General features: G+C 46.8%; 1 protein-coding gene across 15 annotated transcripts in view; it reads left to right on the top strand.

Moving 5' to 3' along the window:
- The window catches only part of PTPN13 (protein tyrosine phosphatase non-receptor type 13), a 236,856-nt gene extending 220,363 nt beyond the window's left edge, over nucleotides 1-16,493 (top strand). For 9 of the 15 annotated variants that reach the window (XM_075929555.2, XM_075929554.2, XM_075929552.2 and 6 more), the window contains 3 exons: nucleotides 5,847-6,062; nucleotides 8,766-8,828; nucleotides 15,509-16,492. In XM_075929555.2, the coding sequence (XP_075785670.2) occupies nucleotides 5,847-6,062; nucleotides 8,766-8,828; nucleotides 15,509-15,589 (360 nt within the window). In that variant the 3' untranslated portion in view covers nucleotides 15,590-16,492. Of the gene's footprint in view, nucleotides 1-5,846; nucleotides 6,063-8,765; nucleotides 8,829-14,588; nucleotides 14,826-15,508 lie in introns of those variants that run through there. The other 6 variants (XM_075929556.2, XM_075929553.2, XM_075929548.2 and 3 more) reach the window with 2 other exon arrangements.
- The last annotated feature ends 6,188 nt before the right edge of the window (nucleotides 16,494-22,681 follow it).

Raw genomic sequence — 22,681 nt, 5'->3', positions numbered from 1 at the left:
CCTCGGTGCCGCAACTGCTGGCGTCCCAACCGGCATCGGGCCTGGGCACCCCAGTGCCTCAACTGCTGGTGTCTCAACCGACACCGGGCCTGGGCACCCCGGTACCGCAACTGCTGGCATCTCAACCGGCACCGGGCCTGGGCACCCCGGTACCGCAACTGCTGGCGTCTCAACCGGCTCCGGGCCTGGGCACCCCGGTGCCGCAGCTGGCTACCTCGCATCCGGTACCGCAACTGGGTTCAGCAGCTTTCTCGGCACCGGGTCTGGGTCCCCCAGTGCTGCAACCGTCAACAAGCCTTTTGGCACCGGGCATGGGTCCCCCGGTGCCGCAGATCGCCCAGCCCCGCCGTACTCATGCGGGCAAGCCTGAATCCATGGCTAAGTTTGCCCCGCATTCCTCCTCGGCTCCACCCTGGCCGGAGTCCGATTACTCGTCGGACTCAGACACCACCTCCATCCGATCGGGGTCCTCGGGAGCATCCTCGGCCCACAGGTCCAGGTCCAGACATCGGCGGGACCACACTCAGCAAACCTGGCCCCCGCATCCGCAGTGGCCTTTTTGGACCCCCTGGGCCTACCATCAGTGGCAAGGTCAGCTGCCCCCCTCTTTGGGGTCGGAGGCTTCAGGGCACCGTTCCCAACCGTTGGCGTGCCTGTCCCAGGCCCCTCCTTTCCCACTTTGGACGCCGCAACCCGATCCAGCGGCGCAGGCATCGGCACCGGAGGCAGACCCATCGGGGGCACAAGTTGCCCAACCGGCACCGCAGTTGGCAACAACCACTCCTGTGCCAATTCAAGAATCATCATCGTCGTCGTCGTTGTCGTCTCTGGACAAGGCACTAGCAGACCCGGCACCAAGTCTGCCTTCCATGGATGCCCGTACGCACCAGGATCTGCTGCGGCGCATGGCTTCCAACCTGGCCGTTCCGGCGGAACCTGTCATTGAAGACACGGATCCAATGGTGGACATCCTCACGGAGGATGTGCCTACACAGTTGGCCTTACCGCTTAACAAAACGGTGTCCAAAATTACTAATGCCCTGTGGCAAAAGCCGGCGACCTTGACCCCTATCTTAAAAGGGGTCGAGAGGCGTTATTACGTCCCACACTCGAGGCATGAATACCTGTATTCACAGCCCATCCTGGGGTCCTTGGTCGTGCAGGCCGCGGCCCGAAAGGAAAGGCTTCCTCAGCCCGGTCCTTCTCCAAAGGCAAGAGAGCCTAAGCAGCTGGATTTGATGGGCCGTAAGGTTTACGCCACAGGGGCACTACAACTCCGCATCGCTAATCAGCAGGCGATGCTAAGTCAGTATGCTTTTAATACCTGGCAGGCCGTCAAAAAGTTCAGAGACAGACTCCCAGCGGAGGACCGTCAGGAGTTCGCGGCCATTGCCTCGGAGGGTAAAGTCATTGCACGAACCGCTCTCCAGGCGTCATTGGACACCGTTGATTCAGCAGCCCGCACTATGGCGACTGGTGTCGCTATGCGTCGCGGGGCATGGCTCCACGTCTCGGGAATTCCCCCGGATGTGCAACATACGATCCAGGACTTGCCCTTCGAAGGCAAAACTCTGTTCTCGGAGCACAGTGACTCTAGGCTCCATACCCTAAAGGACACAAGGTCCACCTTAAAGTCCTTGGGCATCCACACGCCGGCCCCGCAGCGTCGGCAGCTACTCTATAGGCAGCAAGGGAGAGTGCAGCCCCAGGTCCCCCGTGGGGATTACTGGAGGCGCCGCTCCCGGGCCTCCGGTGGAGGTTCCGGGGCGGCTGCGCACCCCCAGGGGGCTAGGGGTCGACGTCATCACCCCAGGACGGATACCCAGCGGGGAGGTCCCCACGGTCCTTTCCATCAGGGCAAGCCCCAATTTTGACGCCCTTTTTGAGAGTCCCATATCAGTCTCCCATCCTGGCCCCCCGTTTGGGGCCAGGCTATCCCTTTTTGCCCATGAATAGGCTCTAATCACATCGGATGCCTGGGTTCTGAACATAGTAAATGGAGGCTATACTATCCCATTCCTGGGCCCATCACCTTCAAAACCCCCTTCTCCGTCCTTAGTAAGGGACACCCCTCACGAACACATCCTGTGCCAGGAGGTGTCTGCGCTCCTCGGAAAAGGGGCAATAGAGGAGGTTCCTCCGCATCTGCGAGGAAGGGGATTCTACTCCCGTTATTTTGTTGTCCCCAAACCGAAGGGAGGAGTCCGTCCCATCTTGGACCGCCGAAATTTAAACAAGGCGGTCATAAAACACTGGTTCAGAATGGTGACCTTGGCCTCGGTCATCCCAGTGCTACAGTTAGGAGACTGGTACGCAACTCTCGACCTCAAGGACGCGTACTTCCACGTGGCGATCAGGCCCAGCCACAGGAGGTTCCTCAGGTTTATGGAGGGCCAATACCATTTTCAGTTTACGGTGCTCCCTTTTGGTTTATGTACGGCACCAAGGGTGTTCACAAAATGTATGGCGGTGGTTGCCACGTTTCTCCGCAAACAAAGGGGTGCAAGTGTTCCCGTACCTCGACGATTGGCTGATCCGAGGTCGCTCGTACGAGCAGGTAGAAGCTCACGTGGCACTCACAAGAGCCCTCTTCCTAAAGCTAGGGCTCATGATAAACGACAAAAAGTCATCCCTGACCCCCTCCCAGCAGATAGAATTCGTGGGAGCCCTCCTCGACGCAAGGGTGGCAAGAGCGTTCCTGCCCAAGAGCAGGTTCCTCTCCATAGTGGAGCTGATTTCAGGGTTAATCCGGTCCCCTATCACGACCCCTCGGGTCTGCTCCAGGCTCCTGGGCTATATGGCGGCGTGCATGTACACAGTGCGCCATGCCAGAATGAGAATGAGACCCCTGCAGGCATGGTTGGCACAGGCCTTCAGCCAATCCAGGGGTCTTTGGGACTCCATAATCACAGTGCCCCCAGAAATTATGGACTCCCTCCTATGGTGGACCCAGGAAACTGTGTTCCTTTCAATGCCCCTCCCCCCTCCCTTACGCTGGTCACCGATGCATCCGACCTGGGCTGGGGAGCACACCTGGGGCAGCACGGGACTCAAGGCCTCTGGTCCCCCTCCGAACGAACCCTGCACGTAAATGTCTGGGAATTGCGGGTGGTGAGGAGAGCCTGCGAAGCCTTCCTGCCAAGGCTCTCTCACCGCTCGATCCTGGTTCATATGGACAACACAGCAGCGGTATTTTATCTCAACAAGCAGGGTGGGGCACGGTCACCTCCCCTCTGCAAAGAGGCCCTGCAACTCTGGCACCTGTGTGTGAGGCACGATATCACGCCACAGGCGGAATACCTCCCGGGGTGCAAAAACCTGCTAGCAGGCACGCTGAGCAGATCCTTTGGAGCCCACGAGTGGTCACTCAAGGACTCTGTTCTGTGTCAGGTTTTCCGCAGGTGGGGTTATCCCCTCCTAGACCTGTTTGCCTCGGCACACAATGCCAAGTGCCGGAGCTACTGTTCCCTGCTGGGGCTGGGGAAATATTCCCTGGGGGATGCCCTGACGGCTGTGTGGCCAGAGGGCATTCTCTATGCTTTTCCCTCGTTCCCCCTAATTTCCAGAGTGTTGACCAGAGCAAGGACATTTCGGTCCACGATCATTCTCATAGCCCCCAAGTGGCCCAGGCAATTCTGGTTCCCCATCCTAGTGGACATGCTTACCCAAGACCCAATAGCACTCCCTCCAGTCCAGGACCTGCTAACTCAGCCTTGGGACAAGGGGACCATGGTTCACCCGGATCTCAGGTCTCTCCTCCTAACGGCCTGGTTTATCCGTGGTTGAACCAACCTGAAAAGGAATGTTCCCAGGAGGTTCAGATGGTGCTCCTCAGTAGCAGGAAACCCTCTACTAGACGGTCGTACGCTGCCAAGTGGCGGCGCTTCTCGTCTTGGGCGTCCCGGAGAGGAATACACCCGCCCTTGGCTCCTATTCTGGCTATCCTTGACTATCTTTTCCAGCTTCGGTCTAGTGGCCTGTCCTTTTCCTCTATCAAAGTCCATGTGACATCTCTCTCCACCTTTCATGCTGGTACGACAGGAGTTTCCCTCTTTTCTAACCCGGTGGTTAATAGGTTTCTTACTGGTTTAGAAAAATTTTATCCCTCGGTGAGGGCCCCGCTTCCCACCTGGGACCTCAATGTGGTCCTCCACAGACTTATGTTACCCCCCTTTGAACCACTGGCCATGTGTTCACTGAAGCACCTCTCGTTAAAGGTTGCTTTCATCGTGGCCATTACATCGGCTCGAAGGGTTTCGGAGTTAAGGGTGCTAACTGTCGACCCGCCCTACCTTGTTTTTTCACATAGCAACGTAAGGCTCCAGCCTCATCCAGCCTTCCTCCCAAAGGTGGTGTCACCGTTCCACCTGTCCCAGGAAATTTATCTCCCGGTTTTTTTCCCGAAACCTCACGCCTCCCCTAAGGAGCGGGTGCTTCACTCCCTGGACACTAAGCGGGCGCTGGCGTTCTACATTGACGGAACCAAGCCATTTCGCAAATCCCAACAATTGTTTGTTGTGTTTGGGGAAAGGGTGAAAGGCTCGCCTATATCGACACAAAAGCTATCAAGATTGGTGGTGCAATGCATCACAGAATGTTATCAACTGGCTGGTAAAACCCCACCCAGGGTGAAGGCACACTCTACCAGGGCGCAGGCGTCCTCGGTAGCTTTTGGTGCTCAGGTACCAATCACGGAAATTTGCAGGGCGGCCACATGGTCTTCCCTTCACACGTTTACGGCACACTATGCGCTAGCACAGCAGGCCAGGGAGGATGCAGGGGTGGGCTCTGCAGTCCTCGAATCTGTAATGTAAATATGTTCTGCTGTCATTGTTGTTAATATGTGCCTTATCCGTGTTGGATTGTTCGAATAAATTTGTTTATTTGTTCACCTCTCTTCATGACTCTGGTGGTATGACTGCTCCGACCCCTCCTCCCTGGGGTTAGCTTGGTAGTCACCTACTTCGAATGGACATGAGCAACTACTCGAAGAAGAAAAGAACGGTTACTTACCTGTAACTGTTGTTCTTCGAGATGTGTTGCTCATGTCTATTCGACTCCCACCCCACCTCCCCTTCGTCGGAGTGTCCGGCAAGAAGGAACTGAGGTGGGGCAGCGCCGGCAGGGGTACTTATGCCCCACCATGGCAGCGCCACTCCAGGGGGCGCCCTGCTGGCGCTATGGGTACTGCTAGGGAAAACGCTCCGGAAGACGCGGTGCACGCGGTGCGCACACCTACTTTGAATGGACATGAGCAACACATCTCGAAGAACAACAGTTACAGGTAGGTAATTGTTCTTTTCTCTCCTATATGTCTAGACTACATCCCTCTTTTGAGTGATGTAAATTAGACATCGAAATTGCAAATGAAGCCAGGATTTAAATTTCCCAAGCTTCATTTGCATAATCGCGTCATGGTATTTTTTCGAAATACACTATTTCGAAAAACACTATTTTGAAAGTGAAACTGCGGTCTAGACATGGTTCTTTCGAAAAGAAAAGCCTTTTTCGAAAGATCCTGTACTCAAAAAATGCAGCTAGGACAATAAAAATAAACTGGCCTCTTTCACTTTTATACATAGTCCTTGTCCTTTTGTTCTCACAGTCAGATATGCTCCAGGCTTTCTTCCCACAAACAATTCAAACAAATTTCCACTTCTATTCATGTAAAACATTGTAAATACTGTTCTGTTTACAAAACGTAAAGTTTGGGTCACAATTTATTAGCAAGTCTCCTTTTATAGTAAGCTGTTTGTTCACTGAATGGTCTTAGGCAAGTCTTACAGGTTCTGTCAGTCGCTCTGTCATGTCTGTATATATTTGTTCTGTCTCTTTTAAAACCTTAGACTGGTGAATTACGGCATGTTTCTCATCTGAATTTCACTGCCTGGCCAGACCATGGCACACCATCTCAACCAGACAACCTGCTCACTTTCATCTCCTACATGAGGCACGTTCATAAATCGGGGCCTATCATCACTCATTGCAGTGCAGGCATTGGACGTTCAGGAACACTTATTTGTATTGATGTGGTTCTAGGATTAATCAGCAAGGATCTTGATGTGAGTACCCGGAGGACAGATTGAGCTGTGCTTTTAACTAAGTGAACTGTGAGCCACAGGAGCTATTAGGTTATTTTTCTAATTTGCAAATATTTTGACTCAAGGACTCTGGTTATACCTTAACCTTGGTAACCTGGTATGAAACAGCATGAACTATGAAAACCAGAAATAATGAGCATAAGAAAAAAACCTAAAAACAGCTGATGTCCCTGTGTTTCATAACCTAACTTTCAGCCCAAGTCACAAATTCCAAGAGCTGTCTGTGCAGCTATTTTTAGAGTATGAGCCCGTGTAACCCAAGTCTTGTCAATGGCGCTAGGAAACTGACCACTGTGGGCTCCAAAACACTGTGTAGATGTATCTTTATAGGCTTAGAAGGGTAAAATTTTTATCTGTAAATTTTGCTACATTTCAGTTTCACAGTACACTCATGAACAAGCAAAAAAATAACTTCCATGGATATTGGTAGAAATTTACAGATAAGCAAAGCAAAAAAACTGCTGGTTCAGAACTTTTAGAGTGTGTATAATATTTATTTGGTATATTTTGGCATGTGATGTTGACAATTTGTGGTTATAAACCTTTAGCTTTTTGAATCTCAATATGTGTTGTCATTAAATAACTTTTCTGATACTACCACCTAACTTCCTCTGATTGAATTTAAATCAATAAAAATGAAAAAATATTTTAAGGCCCATAATTTTTCACAACTGTGAAAATGTAAATAGATCATTTTAAAAGCTTAAAAATAAACATTGATATCATACATCAAAATGATAAAAAAATAAAAATATAAATCTATCACGCCAAGTTATTTAATGAATATAATAATTGTTTATGGTAAATGAATTAAGTATTCACATTTCTTCTTAACAGTGTTTTTATAAAATGTGCTTTAGTCAACATTAAACTATCTAATACTCAGGTTTCTAAGAAGCTCCCTGATTTTTCTTCCAAAGATTTGGTCTCTTTGAACACAGTACGCTATGACATTCATAATTCAATTAAAGCAACTATTTAAAACAGAAAGGATGCATTTGGCCATTTTGTGGCAGTTATGTGACAGCAAAGGTGAAAGTAAGCCAGGGCGCCCTGGTGCAGTACACTGGTAGATTGGCCAACTGCGGGCCAGGCTTTGGATGCTGCCAGCCACAGTGCATGCAGGTTTCAGTCCTAGGACTCAGCTGGCCAGGCAGTGCAGTCCCCGCCACTCCAGTGCTTAAGGCGTGGGCAGCATGGTCCATATCTCTGCAGCCAGCTCCAATGTTTGGGTGGCCAAAGATCATGGTCCCTGCTGCCCCAGGGATCTGCTGGTTACACTCTCACTCCCAAACTTCCTCTCCCCCCCCCCCCCACCCTGCCATCACCAACCTCCTGTCCTAAGCCTCCACCAACTCTCTGCCATGATTTCTATACCCCCACACAGCTGCCCCAAGCTCTCCATCCCTACCTTGACTCCTGCATCCCCTGCTTAAGAGCCCCCCACGCCTCTGAACTACCTTCCCTGACTCCTACAATTTCCACATTACCAGCCTCCTGCCCTGAACTCCACCACACCAGCACCAACCCCCTGTCACAAGCTCCCCACACTCCATCCAACACTTACATTTCTTATAAGTATTGTCCTATGACTGCTCCCCCCCTTTCTTACCCCTTCAAGAGGTGGGGGTTGCAATAGGATAGTGCCTATAAGAAATGTAAATTACTTTCACCCCGTGTGGCTGCATAATTCCATTAAAGCAAATATTTAGAACAAAAAGCAAATCAGACTGGCCCTTTGGGGGCAGTTATGAGAGTCAACAGCTGTAGAATTCAGTAGTTACCAATCTTTCATCCACACAAAGGAGGCTGTAATAAAGCAAAACCAAAATAGGTCAAACAAAAAACACGACTATGTAGCACTTTAAAGACTAACAAGATGGTTTATTAGGTGATGAGCTTTCGTGGGCCAGACCCACTTCCTACATAGTCCTGTTTTTTGTTTCATCTAGACCAGACTAACACGGCTACATATCTATTACTACAGAATAGGTCACTATTTCAACTCCTGTGCCTCAGTCAGTGATGTGGAAAGAGAGCTTTTGAACTTGGGATACCATGCCGTATTTCATAGAGATTTTCTTGACCACAGGAGGACACTGGCAGCCACATTTGAATCTTGTCCCAACTGCCAGTTCATGGAGCAATCATTTTCCTATCATCTAGGTGTAAAGTAAAATGTATTGGCAGCATCTCCGAGCCTCATCCAACAAGGCATGTAAGCACACACATGCTGAATTTGGAGCACTTTCATAGTCTCATGGAAATCAAAGTGGGTGTAAGCATGCTGAAAGTTGAGCTCATACTTGAGTGCTATGCTGCATTAAGGGCAGAATGTGCAGCACCCTGCCAGATTGAGCTTTATTAGAATAAAGACTGGGGAATAAACGGGTATGTTGGAGCAGGTAAAATGAAAGGGAAAGGTCAATGACACACTCACAAAGCTCTCACATACAGTATTTATTGCACCTGATACAGGCCATACTGCAAGCTTTCTGCATATGCTCATAATATAGTGGTTTTCCTGGAATTTGACTAATATTGGTCTACTAAACTAGAATGTAAATTGTAAATTCTCTGCTGTTATACAGGACTATTGCTCTGAATATGTGTGGTTTTGTTATAATATCTCACTTGCTGCTACTATCTGTTTGCTTTGGGCAGTTTGACATCTCTGATTTGGTGCGTACAATGCGACTACAGAGACACGGAATGGTTCAGACGGAGGTATGTCTTGGGTTATCAAGTGTTGTTTTAATAAAGATTTTAAACTGAGTTTTGGATCTCTCAAATAAAATGTGATAATCCTATAGATTGCGCTAGATGTCTGTGTTAGGAAACACAGTAGAATAACTCAAGCAAGCAGGAGAGTTTATTACAGACACAGTGCTGGCGGAGTGTCACTTCACTTGCTAAGCTCAGTGAACATTGCCAGACCATAGATTACAATTAATTATATAGGATGCTTAATGGGCAGTTCAAGTGATGGGGGAGGGGGTAAGATCCTTGACCCCAGGATAGGTGCTAATTGTGAGGCAAAATAAGAGCAATAATATAAAGTTACATAGTGTTTCCGCCCATAGCTTACATAATACCTTACATCTAGTAAAACAAGTATTTAAACAAAGCAGACATCAATTATCATTTATGTGTTAAGTGGGATATGTCTGTCAGCTTCAAGGAGGTGTCTCTGCCTAGATGTGGTCCATTTGGGGATATGTCTGTCAGCTTCAAGAAGGTGCCTCTGCACGGATGTGGTTCATCTGGGGATTAAACAGAGACATTAGGAGTATTTGACAATGGCACATTTGTTCCTAGCACCATTGAATGTGTCATGTCCTGTCTCGCATCCTGGAAAAGCTCTATGATGGCCTTTCTTCGATGGGCTAGGTGGGAGTGGGAGAGGGGTAACCATCATGTACTCTGTGTGCCAGCTTCAGACTGGAAATTTAGAATAGGGGTTCTTAATAGAATATCATAGCCTGCCTCAGAAATTTTTACCCTACACTTTGTACCCTATAAACTCAACCTTGATGTTGCTGGAGTGAAATCAAATACTAATATAGGGACAGAATTCGTAATAACGCATGTAATTTTTGACATGCTTCCCCACATGCAAATACAAGTACATGCAAACAAGTACAAAGTTGTACACATTTTCATATAGTGAACTGTGTTAATGTGGGCTATAAACAATCTGATATAGTCTTATTCTAGAATTATTGAATTATTCCATGTTCCATTGTGACTTTTTCTTCAAGTCATTGCTCATGTGCATTCCAATATGTGTGTGTGCATGGTACGTACACAGTCATTGGTAGACATTCCCTACTGGAACCTGTCAGATAGACTGTGGCGCCCCTTGTGTTGATGCATCATGGTGTCATACATATATCCTTGCAGGCCCAACTGCTGCTTCGGTTCCTTCATTTTGCCAGTTCCGATCATTGGAGATTTTGACTTCTTGCTTTGCAAGTAGTTAATCCCTAGCATAGTTGTCTTCAGTTCTTTTTGTAGTGTATATTAGTTGTTTGTTTGAATTACCTTAGAATATTTAGTTTAGGGATGGTTCCACCTCCTATTGTTCATGCTCCTGAGGCATGCAGCAGGCCCAGGGTTTCAAGCAGCATGCAGAGTGTGACAGGCATATGCCCAAAGGGGGTTCCTTACCCCACCTACTTGAAATGTCTCAGAGATAGTTACCTGCTAGATAAGTGCAGTATCTGCAGGGGGAGGGGGTTAAGCTGCAAACTAAAAATTAAAGGGACTTTAATGGGGTTGTGACTCACTGCCACGGCACCTCTTGCTGGTCTCTCTGGGAATTAGGTCTTCAGCCTTGGAGTGCCTTCTGCTGGCCAGTGTCTCACCCTCAGTTACGTCACCTGCAGTGGTTCAGGCCCTGTGTCCTTGCATGTCTATGGTGCCCTTTCCTCCCAATAGTGCCCTGCAGCAGTGCCCCTGCATTCTTGGGTCCTCCTCTCCCAGAGAGTTCCTTATGCCCATCTTGCCTTAGTGGCCCACTGCCAGTCGTCATTTAGACCCTACCTCAGGCAAGCTGCAGTCTGAAATGGCCACTCATCATTGGCAAGGGGGTGTGGACCTGCTGCTTTCTTCTAACCTGGTTGTCTCCCTGCAGCCCTAGTACCGTCAGGCCTTGAGAATAGCGACCATAATGTAATACAATTTAACATCTCTGTGGTAGGAAAAACACCTCAGCAGCCCAACACTGTGGCATTTAATTTCAGAAAGGGAAACTACACAAAAATGAGGTTACTTAAACAGAAATTAAAAGGTACAGTGACAAAAGTAAAATCTCTACAAGCTTCATGGATACTTTTCGAAGACACCATAATAGAAGCCCAACTTAAATGTACATCCCAAATTAAAAAACATGGTAAGAAAACCAAAAAAGTGCCACAGTGGCTTAACAACCAAGTAAAAGAACCAGTGAGAGATAAAAAGGCATTGTTTAAAAAGTGGAAGTTAAATCCTAGTGAAATAGAAAGGAGCATAAGCTCTCCAAAAATTAAGTATAAAAATATAATAAGAAAAGCTAAAAAGGAGTTTGAAGAACAGCTACCCAAAAACACAAATAGTAATAACAAAATGTTTTTTAAGTACATCAGAAGCAAGAAGCGGGCTAAGCAACCAGTGGGGCCCCAGAACAGTCAAAGTGCTTAAGGAGCCCTCAATGATGATAAAGTCATTGTGGAGAAACTAAATGAGTTCTTTGGTTCGGTGTTCACAGGTGAGGATGTCAGTGAGATTCCCAAACTTGAGCCCTTGTTTTTAGATGACAAATCTGAGGAATTGTCCCAGATTGAGGTGTAATTAGAGGAGATTTTGGAACACATTGATAAACTTAACAGCAACAAGTCACTGGGACCAGATAGCATTCACCCAAGAGTTATGAAAGAACTCAGATGACAAATTGCAGAACTATTAACTGTGGTTCGTAACCTATCCTTTAAACCAGCTTCCGTACCTAATGAGTGGAATATAGTTAATATGACACCAATATTTAGAAAGGGCTCTTGAGGTGATCCTGACTATCACAGACTGGGAAGTTTAACATCAGTACCAGGCAAATTAGTTGAAACAATAGTAAAGAATAAAATTGTCAGACACATAGAAGAACATAATTTGTCGGACAAAAGTCAACATGGTTTCTGTAAAGGGAAATCATGCCTTACTAATTTACTAGAGTTCTTTGAGGAGGTCAACAAACATGTGGACAAAGGGGATCCAGTAGATATAGTGTACTTAGATTTCCAGAAAGCCTTTGACAAGGTCCCCCACAAACGCTCTTAAGTAAAGTAAATTGTCATGGGGTAAGAGGGAAGGTCCTCTCATGGATTGGTAACTGGTTAAAAGACAGGAAACGAAGGGTAGGAATAGACGGTAAGTTTTCAGAATGGAGAGAGGTAATTAGTAGTGCCCCCAAGAGTCCATACTGGGACCAATCCTATTTAACCTATTTATAAATGATCTGAAGAAAGGAGTAAATAGTGAGGTGGCAAAATTTGCAGATAATACTAAACTACTCAAGATAGTTAAGACCAAAGCAGACTCTGAAGAGCTTCAAAAAGATCTCTGTTTTTCAGAGGCTGGAAATGGATGACGGGGGGAGGAGGGGTGTCACATAATGATTGCCTGTTCTGTTCACTCCCTCTGGGGCATCTGGCATTGGCCAATGTTGGAAGACAGGACACTGGGCTAGATGGACTTTGGTCTGACCCACTATGGCCGTTCTTATGAGAACAAAGCCTCAGCCTGGGAGTTTGCCTGGGCAGAGCTCCCCAGCTCTGCCTGCCCTTCCCCAGCCCTGCTCTGTCTCAGGAAGTTTCAATAGCTTCCCTAGCAGTCAGGTCCCTCTTGCTTCACTGATTGAGCAAGAGTGTGTTCTCTCCTCTCCGGGATCTCTTATTTATACAGCCTCAGCTGAGCCTTAACTGGCTGCTATCTGATGCAGCTGCTTTCTCCATGCCCTCTTCTGGAGCTGGATTTCACCTTTGGTGGGGCGAGTGTGGGGCAGGGATCAGCGACTTAAACCGATCCTCATGGAGTCGACACTTTGGCCTCGGCCAGACACTCTGACATTATTGGTGCTGAGCACGCTGGCCTCGATGCACAAGACTTGAGTTCTATGCCCCAAAGATCAGCAGCAGTACTGTTCCTCGGAACAAAAAACTGGCTCGCGCTCCCGGCACCAGTCCCATTCCCTAGTGCCGCACAAAAAGAAGAGAAGAAACTGGGGTTAACCCCCTCAAGGATGTCTAGAAAGGCCCCAGAGTCAGTCTGCACCATGCCCAGCTTGCCTCGGCCAAATACTTCCACTCCAGCGTTGTCAACTACAGCCTTGAGGGCAAGTCCATCAAGTCCAGTGTCAGTGGATTCCACGCTGCCGGTGCTGGTGGTGGAGGTCTTCAACCTTCCCTCCCTAGTGACACATTAGAGGCCGCGTGGGACCTCATTGAACTGACAGCAATGGCCCCGTTCGAGACACAGCACCTCCCCTCTGCAGTACTGACAGTACCAGTGGCTCCTGCCTCAATAGCATCAGTAGCACTGCCAACTGCACCTGTGGCTTTGGCACTGGTAGTCTGAGTGCAAGGGTCCTACCTGGCACTGGGCCCAGCACTCAAGGCACTGCTTTAAGTACCTGCTATGGCTCCGCCACCTGTCCCAGCACCAGTGACATTTTCAGCATCGAGGCACTGTGGGAAGCCCGCTGCCATGAGTGTCCATGCATGCTCTCCTCAGTACTGATCCCCAGCACTGTCTGGGTCAGGCCCTTCACAGACAACCTCAAAGTATGAGTCAGAGGCAGAATCCCTGGTGTCCTGGAGCTCATGGAACCACTCCAACCACCGACACCCGAAGGCACTGACAACACCAGCACAGGCCAGGACTCTCAATGGTCTGTTTTATTTCAACATGAGATTATATTTGTCTACTATACCAATGGCAGGCATTTATCCAATGGCCCTTTTGGACCAGGGCCAGGTCCATCCTTTTGGCAGCCTCCACCCAGGCCTCACCTCCCATTCAGGACCCCAAGGGGCAGGAGGAACATGCTGTGGTTGTGGCCAAACCAACGGCTCCTCTTCCTGACCCCCAGCCAGTAGGGGACATGGAAGGAGATCAAGAGTGCCAGGATGACCCTGTTCCCCCAATGGCCTCCCCATTATCACCAGACAAGGAAGTGGTGGGTACCACCTTGTCCTTTCCATCAATAGACTCTCAGGTCACCAGGACCTGTTCAGGTATGTGGCCCAAGGTCCAGCGGTGGTTGAAGAGTCCGATCCAGTCATGGATGTTCTTTCACACAATGGTCCGGCACAGGTAGCTCTGCCTCCCATTTAGTCAACTCAGACCACTACAAAGGTGCTCTAGCAGATCCCAGCCTCTGTTGTGCCCACAGTCAAGGTTGTGGAGAAGTGCTACTTTGTGCCGCAGAAGAGGTCTGAGCACTTTTACACCAATTCCCAACCAGGCCCATTAGATGGATGCTATGAACCACTGAGCCTCAGGGACAACCTGGTCCTGCCCCAAAAAATAAGGACTCCAAGATGCTGGACCTAGGTGGGTGCAAGATCTGTTTGACTAGGGGGTTCAGCTGTGGGTCTCGAACTAGAAGGTGCTCCTCACTTGCTACGCATTTAACTCCTCGAACACCCTCTCCGATTTCCAGGAGTTTCTCCCCTCACACATCCAGCAGTACTTCTTAGCATTGCTGCAGGAAAGTCTCATGATCACCAAGACAGCAAAAGGCCCTTGACTTGGACTCATCTGTGTGCACTATGGCCATGATTGGCAGAGCTGTATTGCACTCAGCAATGAGTTGAGGTTCAATCCCTCCTCCGTATAAACTGCTGGTAAGTCACACATTGCCATGCACATGAGCGATCACTCGAAGAAGAAAGATCGGTTATTTACCTTTTGTACACATCGTTCTTCGAGATGTGCTGTTCATATCCATTCCAGACCCTTTGTCGAACTGTTTCGACAAGAAGGAACTGAGTGGGAGATGGGTTAGCAGGAGGCATATATATGACACCACAATGCATCTCCACAGGGGTCACCACAGCTGACCTGATGGGTACTGCTGGGGAAAAGTCTTCCAATTATCATGCACATGGCACACGCACACACATATTGGAATGGACACGAGCAACACATCTTGAAGAACAAGTTACAAAAGGCAAGTAACTTTTACTTCTACTGGAAATAATATCATAATAGCACATTAGTGCCTTTAACCTGTTCTAAGGCTAAAAAAGCAATTGTAGTATATCTGCTGTTGTTATCCATTAGCATTATGGTAATTGCATGAATGGCTTTTAGGATTGAAAAAAGTTAAAAAGGCCTTCTAACCTGAACCTAGAGAAGACAGTGAATATAAGATCAGGGAGCTCTCAAACCTTATTTAATAAAAGGTACAGAATTGTCCAGTAATAGCCCCAAACCCTATAGTATCATTATTGTAAACTGGGAGGTCACATAACAGATCTGGGCTCTATTCTCAGCTTTGCCACAGACTTGCTGAGTGATCTTGGGCCAGTCACTTCACTTGTTTGTGCCTCCCTTTCCTTTCCATTTGTAAGCTGCTCTGGGGTCTGCAAATGACAAACCCAATATTAGCACAAATATGGGGGGAGGATTAGGAATAAAACTGAATATTTAATCAGAAGGCAAATCCACATGAAATACACTTGAAAACTGGGCAGCCCATTCTTGACCCCCTTGTTCTCTTTAAATGTTGTCATATACTATGCACTCGTCATATTCTCTTCTTAATAAACTATATGCAATGGTATTCAAATAAGGAATTCACAGGTAGAAGCTGGCTCGTTTGGCTAGTGTGAACATTTTGTTTCATGTGTTTATGATTTGTCCTTTCGCAGGATCAGTACATTTTCTGCTATCAAGTTGTCCTCCATGTCCTAAAACATCTCCAAGCTGAAGAACAGCAGAGAGGCAAATAAAATACCAAAGTCTAAAGTGCTTTTAAAAAAGCATCAGTGACATTTGGTTGTAACTCGATCTCTTCGTAAGTCAGTCCCCATTCATTGAAATGAGCGTTCAATAAGCGCGTTTGTAAGCGCGGATCACTGTTCGTAAGTCGGGGACCGGCTGTATGGGAGGTTGGTCGTAAGTGCGGATGGTCATACGTCAGTGTGTTCGTAAGTCGGGGACCACCTGTATTTTGTTAGTTTTGCCAATATTATCCCAGTCCTTCTTTTCATTCTCATCAACCATCTCTTCTATGCAGTCAGGCCTTCATGCCACCTATAATACATGGTAAAGGGCAAGACATTGTAGTACCACTACTTCTCCCCCTCCATAGTGTTGGGGTTCTTTATATACCAGGAAAAATATTTAGTAAAGTTGCATTTTGCAGCTTCCTTATTCTATGATAAATTACTGAAATTAAAATCAAATTAAAAAATGCAATAATGCCTTCTGTGGGTATGCAGCTATTTTTTTAGTGTTTTTCTGCTGCAGGAGGAGGAGGTTGGGAAAATAAGGAAGTATTTTATTCTGGTGAACTTTCTTACAGGGACATTTTATTGGTCTATTTTAAAAACTTGTTTATAGCAGATCTTTTTTTTCAGTATTTTGATATAGTAAAGCAATTTTATAGGGGATACTTGAAATCAGTATTTAAGCTTTATGAGACACCTATTAGCCTAGAAAAGAGTAGTGAATATTTACTATAAGTATCACAGTTTCTAATGTTTACTTCATAGAATTTCATGTATATATTTATATACTTTTACAAAACAAGCTGAATTATCAGGTGCCTACATTTATAACTGATTAGGCATTTTCCACTATGTAAATAAAAATACATTTTAAAACATATTTCGGTCTGGTTTATTGCCACATGAAATTATATTTGTATATACCTTTTTCGCTGTGCTATTTGAGCACTTTACATGTTTTAAAGCAAATGGACATAAACCTTTTTTTCATAGTTTCCATTTCTTTCCCTATACCCAAAGCTGGTGTGTTTAATTGTCAGAGGTTTAAAACCATAATGTGTATTTAGTATGGCACAGAACTCGGCATAACCTGTGTAGATGAGGTGTACATTGCGTTGCATCAGACAGTTCAAGGTAAATGCTGTGAATATGCAAGCTTTTATTCCCACATTACCAGCCTGCAAAGATCTTGTATCCTAAAACTGAGACTGTGTGCATTTTAATTGTAATTGACATAGCAACTGCCTCACTTAAAAATAATTTGAGCTTTTATTCTTGTGTCATCAATAGAATGTCTCATCCTTGTTATAGAAGTCATACATGGTGTATCCAGTGTAACATGACAGCTCACACCTGAGGAAATACAAGACAGGACCATGCAGCACTTTAAAGACTAACAAGATGGTTTATTAGGTGATGAGCTTTCGTGGGCCAGACCCACTTCCTCAGGTCTTTAAAGTGCTGCATAGTCCTGTCTTTTGTTTCAGCAAGACCAGACTAACACGGCTATTTTACCTGAGGACATACATTGCAAAAGCAGCAGTGTAGTGTTGTTGGGATTCCCTCTGAGACGTTTTCCATTTGACTTATCCAGAACAACTTGCCCAGTCCTGGAAGAACACACTATTTCTCTGAGATCCAGCACCTATGGATTTCAACACTCAGGTTCCTTTATTTTCCATACAACAAAGCTACACTGAGTGGAGGCATAGTACACAGAGCTGGTCTTAGAGGCGGGTGAATGTGCACTACCAGGAGAAACACAAACCTAGCTTTGGACATTCTGCTAATCAGCTAGGCAGCATTTGAATCTCTTGAGTGGCTGCCTGAGGGAAAACTAGTCAGGATGTATGTGCTAGCTAAGATAAGAGGCAACACCTTATAAACAAAACACGTTTGTTTAGCATAGTCAAGACAGAAGCAGACTGTGAGGGACTCCAAGAAGATCTCACCAAACTGAGTGATTGGGCAACAAAATGGCAAATGAAATTTAATGTGGATGAGTGTAAAGTAATGCACATCGGGAAAAATAACCCCAACTATACGTACAGTATGATGGGGGCTAATTTGGCTACGACAAATCAGGAAAGAGATCTTGGAGTTATCGTGGATGGTTCTCTGAAAACTTCCACACAGTGTGCAGCAGCGGTCAAAAAGGCAAATAGGATGCTAGGAATTACTAGGAAAGGGATAGAAAATAAGACCCAGAATATCTTACTGCCCCTGTATAAAACTATGGTACGCCCACATCTTGAATACTGTGTACAGATGTGGTCTCCTCACCTCAAAAAAGATATTTTGGCCTTGGAAAGGGTTCAGAAAAGGGCAACTAAAATGATTAGGGGTTTGGAACGGGTCCCATATGAGGAGAGGCTAAAGCGACTGGGACTTTTCAGTTTAGAAAAGAGGAGACTGAGGGGGGATATGATAGAGGTCTATAAAATCATTAGTGGTGTGGAGAGGGCTGATAAAGAAAAGTTATTTATTAGTTCCCTAAATAGAAGAACTAGAGGACACACAATGAAATGAATGGGTAGCAGGTTTCAAACTAATAAAAGAAAGTTCTTCTTCACACAGCATGTAGTCAACCTGTGGAACTCCTTGCCAGAGGAGGCTGTGAGGGCTAGGACTATATAGAGTTTAAAGAGAAGCTAGATAATTTCATGGAGGTTAGGTCCATAAAAGCCTATTAGCCAGGGGATAAAATGGTGTCCTTGGCCTCTGTTTGTCAGAGGCTGGAGAAGGATGGCAGGAGACAAATCGCTTGATCATTGTCTTCGGTCCACCCTCTCTGGGGCACCTGGTGCTGGCCACTGTCAGTAGACAGGATACTGGGCTAGATGGACCTTTGGTCTGACCCAGTACGGCCGTTCTTATGTTCATTCCATATTGTGTCACTTAGCACATTAGTCTGGGAACTGACCTTGCCTGTGAAGACAGGCAAAGAAAGCATTAAGTACTTCAGCTTTCCCCACATCATCTGTCACTAGGTTACTGCCCTCATTCAGTAGTGGCCCCACACCCTCTCTGATCACCTTCTTCTTGCTAACATGCCTATAGAAACCTTTCTTGTTATCCTTCACATCCCTTACGAAATTCCAATTGCGCTTTCGAGTGCCTGATAACTCCCCTGTAGTTTTGAGCTATACATGTATATCCCTCTCTAGTCATCTGTCCAAGTTTCCACTTTTTGTAAGCTCCCTGTTTGTGCTTAAGTTCACCAAGGATTTCCCCGATGAGCCAATCTGGTCTCCTACCATATTTGCTTTTCTTGCTACGCATTGGAATGGTTTCTGTATATGCCTTCAATAAGGCTTCTTTAAAATATTGCCAACTCTCCTGGACTCCTTTCCCCTTCATGTTAGCATCCCAAGGGATTCTGCCCATCAGGTCTCTGAGGGAGTCAAAGTCTGCTTTTCTGAAGTCCAAGGTGTGTATTTTACTTTCTCTCTTTTCCTCCTTTGGTCAGGATCCTGAAATCTACCATCTCATGATCACTGCTTCCCAGGTTGTCACCCACCTCTACTTCCCCTATTAGTTCCTCCCTGTTTGTGAGCAGCAGGTCAAGCTGTGCACGGCCCCTGGTCTGATCCTGCAGCACTTGTATCAAGAAGTTATCCCCAACATTCTCCAAAAACTTCCTGGATTGTCTGTGTACTGCTGAATTGGTCTGCCAACTGATGTCAGGGTGATTAAATTCCCCCATGAGAACCAGGGCCTGCAATCTGGAAACTTCTCTCAGTTGTTCTAAGAAAGCCTCATCTACCTTATCCACCTGATTCGGCAGTCTGTAGCAGACACCAACCACAACATCACTGCTGTTGCTTACACCTCTAAACTTGACCCATAGACTCTCAACAGGCTTTTCTTAAAGACTTAAAAGACAAAAGAGGCAGTTTACAGTTGACCAGACCTTGAGGGAAAGATGCTTTATGACTTGCCTTTGCACTTTTAAATCCATAAACCATTCTATTCACCATATAGCTAACTTGACACACAAGACTGATACGTACATCAAAGTAAGATATACCAATCTATGACTGGTTCACAACTCTTTTTATACTGCTGCATGGCAAACCCATTCACAAACTTTTAGCAGACTGATAACATTTTATGCAAATAATTAATATGCAAAAAACTGTTACCAGTCCTTCAAAAGCCCCAGTCCACAGAGCCCCTCAATGCCAACCACCTCTCCACTACCACCAGCACCAGCCACTGACCCAAGTCCCTTGCACCCAGCCCTCCCCAGTGCCAGCCTCCCATCCTCCAAGCCCCCTGAATGCCAGACCCCCATCCCAATACCTCATTACCAGCCTCCCACCACCTGATCCTGAGTGCCAGCCTCCTGTTTCCAGAGCCCCACTGCACCCAACCCTCCCAGAGCCCACCCCAGTGCCAGCTCCCACTCCTCAATATTAGCCCCATCCCCAGAGCCCCCCCATGCCAATCCTGCCCCCACAGCTCCCCACTCTTAGCCCCCCTCCCCATTGCTAACTCTCCATCCCAGATGGCTGGTGCCCTCCACTGTCAGAGCCCCGCCCCACTCCCCTCACCTAACCCTGTACTGCCTCCAAGCTGCCAACTAATCACTGATACCTAGGCTGTGGCTGCTCTAAGGCTGATGTGCCAGGCTCCACACAGCCCTCCCACAGCGCAGCGAACCGCTCTGCCATGTCCAGGAGGAGACCCCGCCCCTGCTCGGCACTGGTTGGCTGACAGGTGGGGGTAGGACACACTTCTCCCAACAGCCATGGCAGGAAAGGAGGCACTGGGTGGTGTATTGAAGCCCTGTCCCCCAGAGCCATCTCAGCCTGGAAGCCAGCGGTTCCCAGCCTGGCACCGGTCCACAGACCGTTTGTTCGGAACTTCTGGATTATGACAGTAGGATTGATAGGTTAATGAGGCAGTTTGTCCCAAGCATATTTGAGTTGTGCATATTTGTTTCCAAAGTCCATTTCCTAAAGCGGGGGGTGGGGAGGGTCCGTCACAATAATACCTAGTGTAGAGCCAGAAAACTCCAACCCAGATAAAACTAGCCATAAAAAACAAACAGTTTAAGTTCCTAAAACAAGAGATTGCCCTAATCCAGATCCAAATCTCTGAGAGGTGGGGAAGTTCATGTCTGGAGAGGGAGTCCTCTGTTCCGGATCAAGACACCTCTATAATAGAAGTTCACTAGGCATAAACTAGAACTACCAGTAACATAAGAATGGCCACACAGGCCAGAACAAAGGTCCATCCTGCCCAGTATTCTGTCTTCTAACAGTGGCCAATGCCAGGTGTCCCAAAAGGAATGAACAGAACACATGATCATCAAGTGATCCATCTCCTGTTGGTCATTCCCAGCTTCTGACAGAGACTAGGGGCACCCATCCTGACTAATAGCCATTGATGGACCTAACCTCCATGAATTTATCTAGCTTTTATTCTGAACCCTGTTAAAATTATGGCCTTCAAAACCTCCTCTTGTCAGAGTTCCACAGGTTATGTGAAGAAATATTTCCTTTTGTTTGTTTTAAACCTTCTACCTATTCATTTCATTTGGTAACCCTTAGTTCTTGTGTTGTGGGACCAAAGAAACTTGGCCTTATTTAGTTCCTCTACACCCATTCATGATTCTATAGACCTCTATCATATCCCCCTTTTTTTTGTCTGTCTTCCAAGCTGAAAAGTCCCAGTTTTATCACTTTCTCCCCAGGTGGCAGTCATTCCATATCCCAAATTATTTTATTGCCTTTTTCTTGGCCCTATGCCAAGATACATTTTTTTTTTGAGATAAGGCAACTACATCTGCATACAGAATGCAAGATGTGGGTGTACAGTAGTCCTGATTATCCGACCTTCGCTTATCCAACCTTCCGGTTTATTTGACACAGCCATTCGACGTGCTATTTATGCGTCCATGCGTCACATACCGCCATGGCCGTAGCTTCGTTTGTTCCTCTGCGCCAGTGATTTATGTTTGTGCTGTGATTGTGTTTCATTTTTTTCAATTGCATGTTCCCCTTACTGTAATATAATTGTATTGTTTGAGGAACATGGCATGTGAAAAGAGAAAAAATTGGTTCTTTTCATTGAACAAAAACTTGAAGCGTTAAAGAGAGTAGACAAAGGCAAGTCAATGCTAAAAATTGCATCTGAACTCGGTGTGGGGCAAGTTACAGTTGGTGACTGGAAGAGAAAAAGAAGTGTTAGAAAAGTGGTACTCTGATCGGGGGCAGTAGACGAGGTTCCCTGGGACCACAGGGGAAAGGGTTTCTACTGCTTACATTGACGATATTGTGATTTACAGTGTGAGCTGGGCAGAACACTCTGCAGCACCTCACTCAGGTTCTGCAGGCCTCACTGTGAAACCAGCCAAATGCCACTGGGGACAGTGCGAGGTGAGCTATTTGGGCTACACCGTCAGCAGGGGCCAACTCCGACCTCTGACAGACAAAGTGCAAGCACTACGGGACTACCCCGCCCCAAAAATGAAGAGGCAAGTGCAACAGTTTTTAGGGCTAGCTGGATACTACCGGCACTTTATACCAAACTTTGCCACCCTGGCTTTGAATGGTCAGATGACTGCCTTCCAGACCTTTTGAGACGGGCTGACTCAGGAACTGGTGCTCATTCATACAAACTTCACCAGCCCATTTATTTTAGATAGATGCCTCAGATGTCGGTGTTACCTCAGTTTGTATGTTATATGTTTATTGATTGTGCGGATGGGAAGGTGTAGTGCTATGAGCGCTGTCCTGACCCAACTAAGGCAGTAAATCGAACTATTAATGCTAATTCAAACTAAGGAAGCCTGCCATAAGGGGGGGTTCCCGCCTTTTCCCTAGTTGCACATGGTAATAGTGCTCTGCACCCCATTCTAATTCTTTGCGCTTGGTACCAAATAGCTGCACACGGTTCAGAATGTTATGCACCCCACCTGCAGAAGAGTGCACTCAGCATCTTTGGAATCTTCCCGCTGGAGAGTGCTAAAAACACCCCGGTTCAGTAGCAGTTGGGGTTCCCTTTTTCCTACCTGGGTTCCAGTGCGTGCGGTTCTGTGTATGTCCCTCTGTTGTAGTATGAATGGTAGGGTGAATGAGTGAG

The sequence above is a fragment of the Pelodiscus sinensis genome, chromosome 4, assembly GCF_052426305.1.
Source record: "Pelodiscus sinensis isolate ZL-2025 chromosome 4, ASM5242630v1, whole genome shotgun sequence".
Classification (NCBI taxonomy): Eukaryota; Metazoa; Chordata; order Testudines; family Trionychidae; genus Pelodiscus; species Pelodiscus sinensis.
This window is presented reverse-complemented; position numbering and strand designations above follow the sequence as displayed.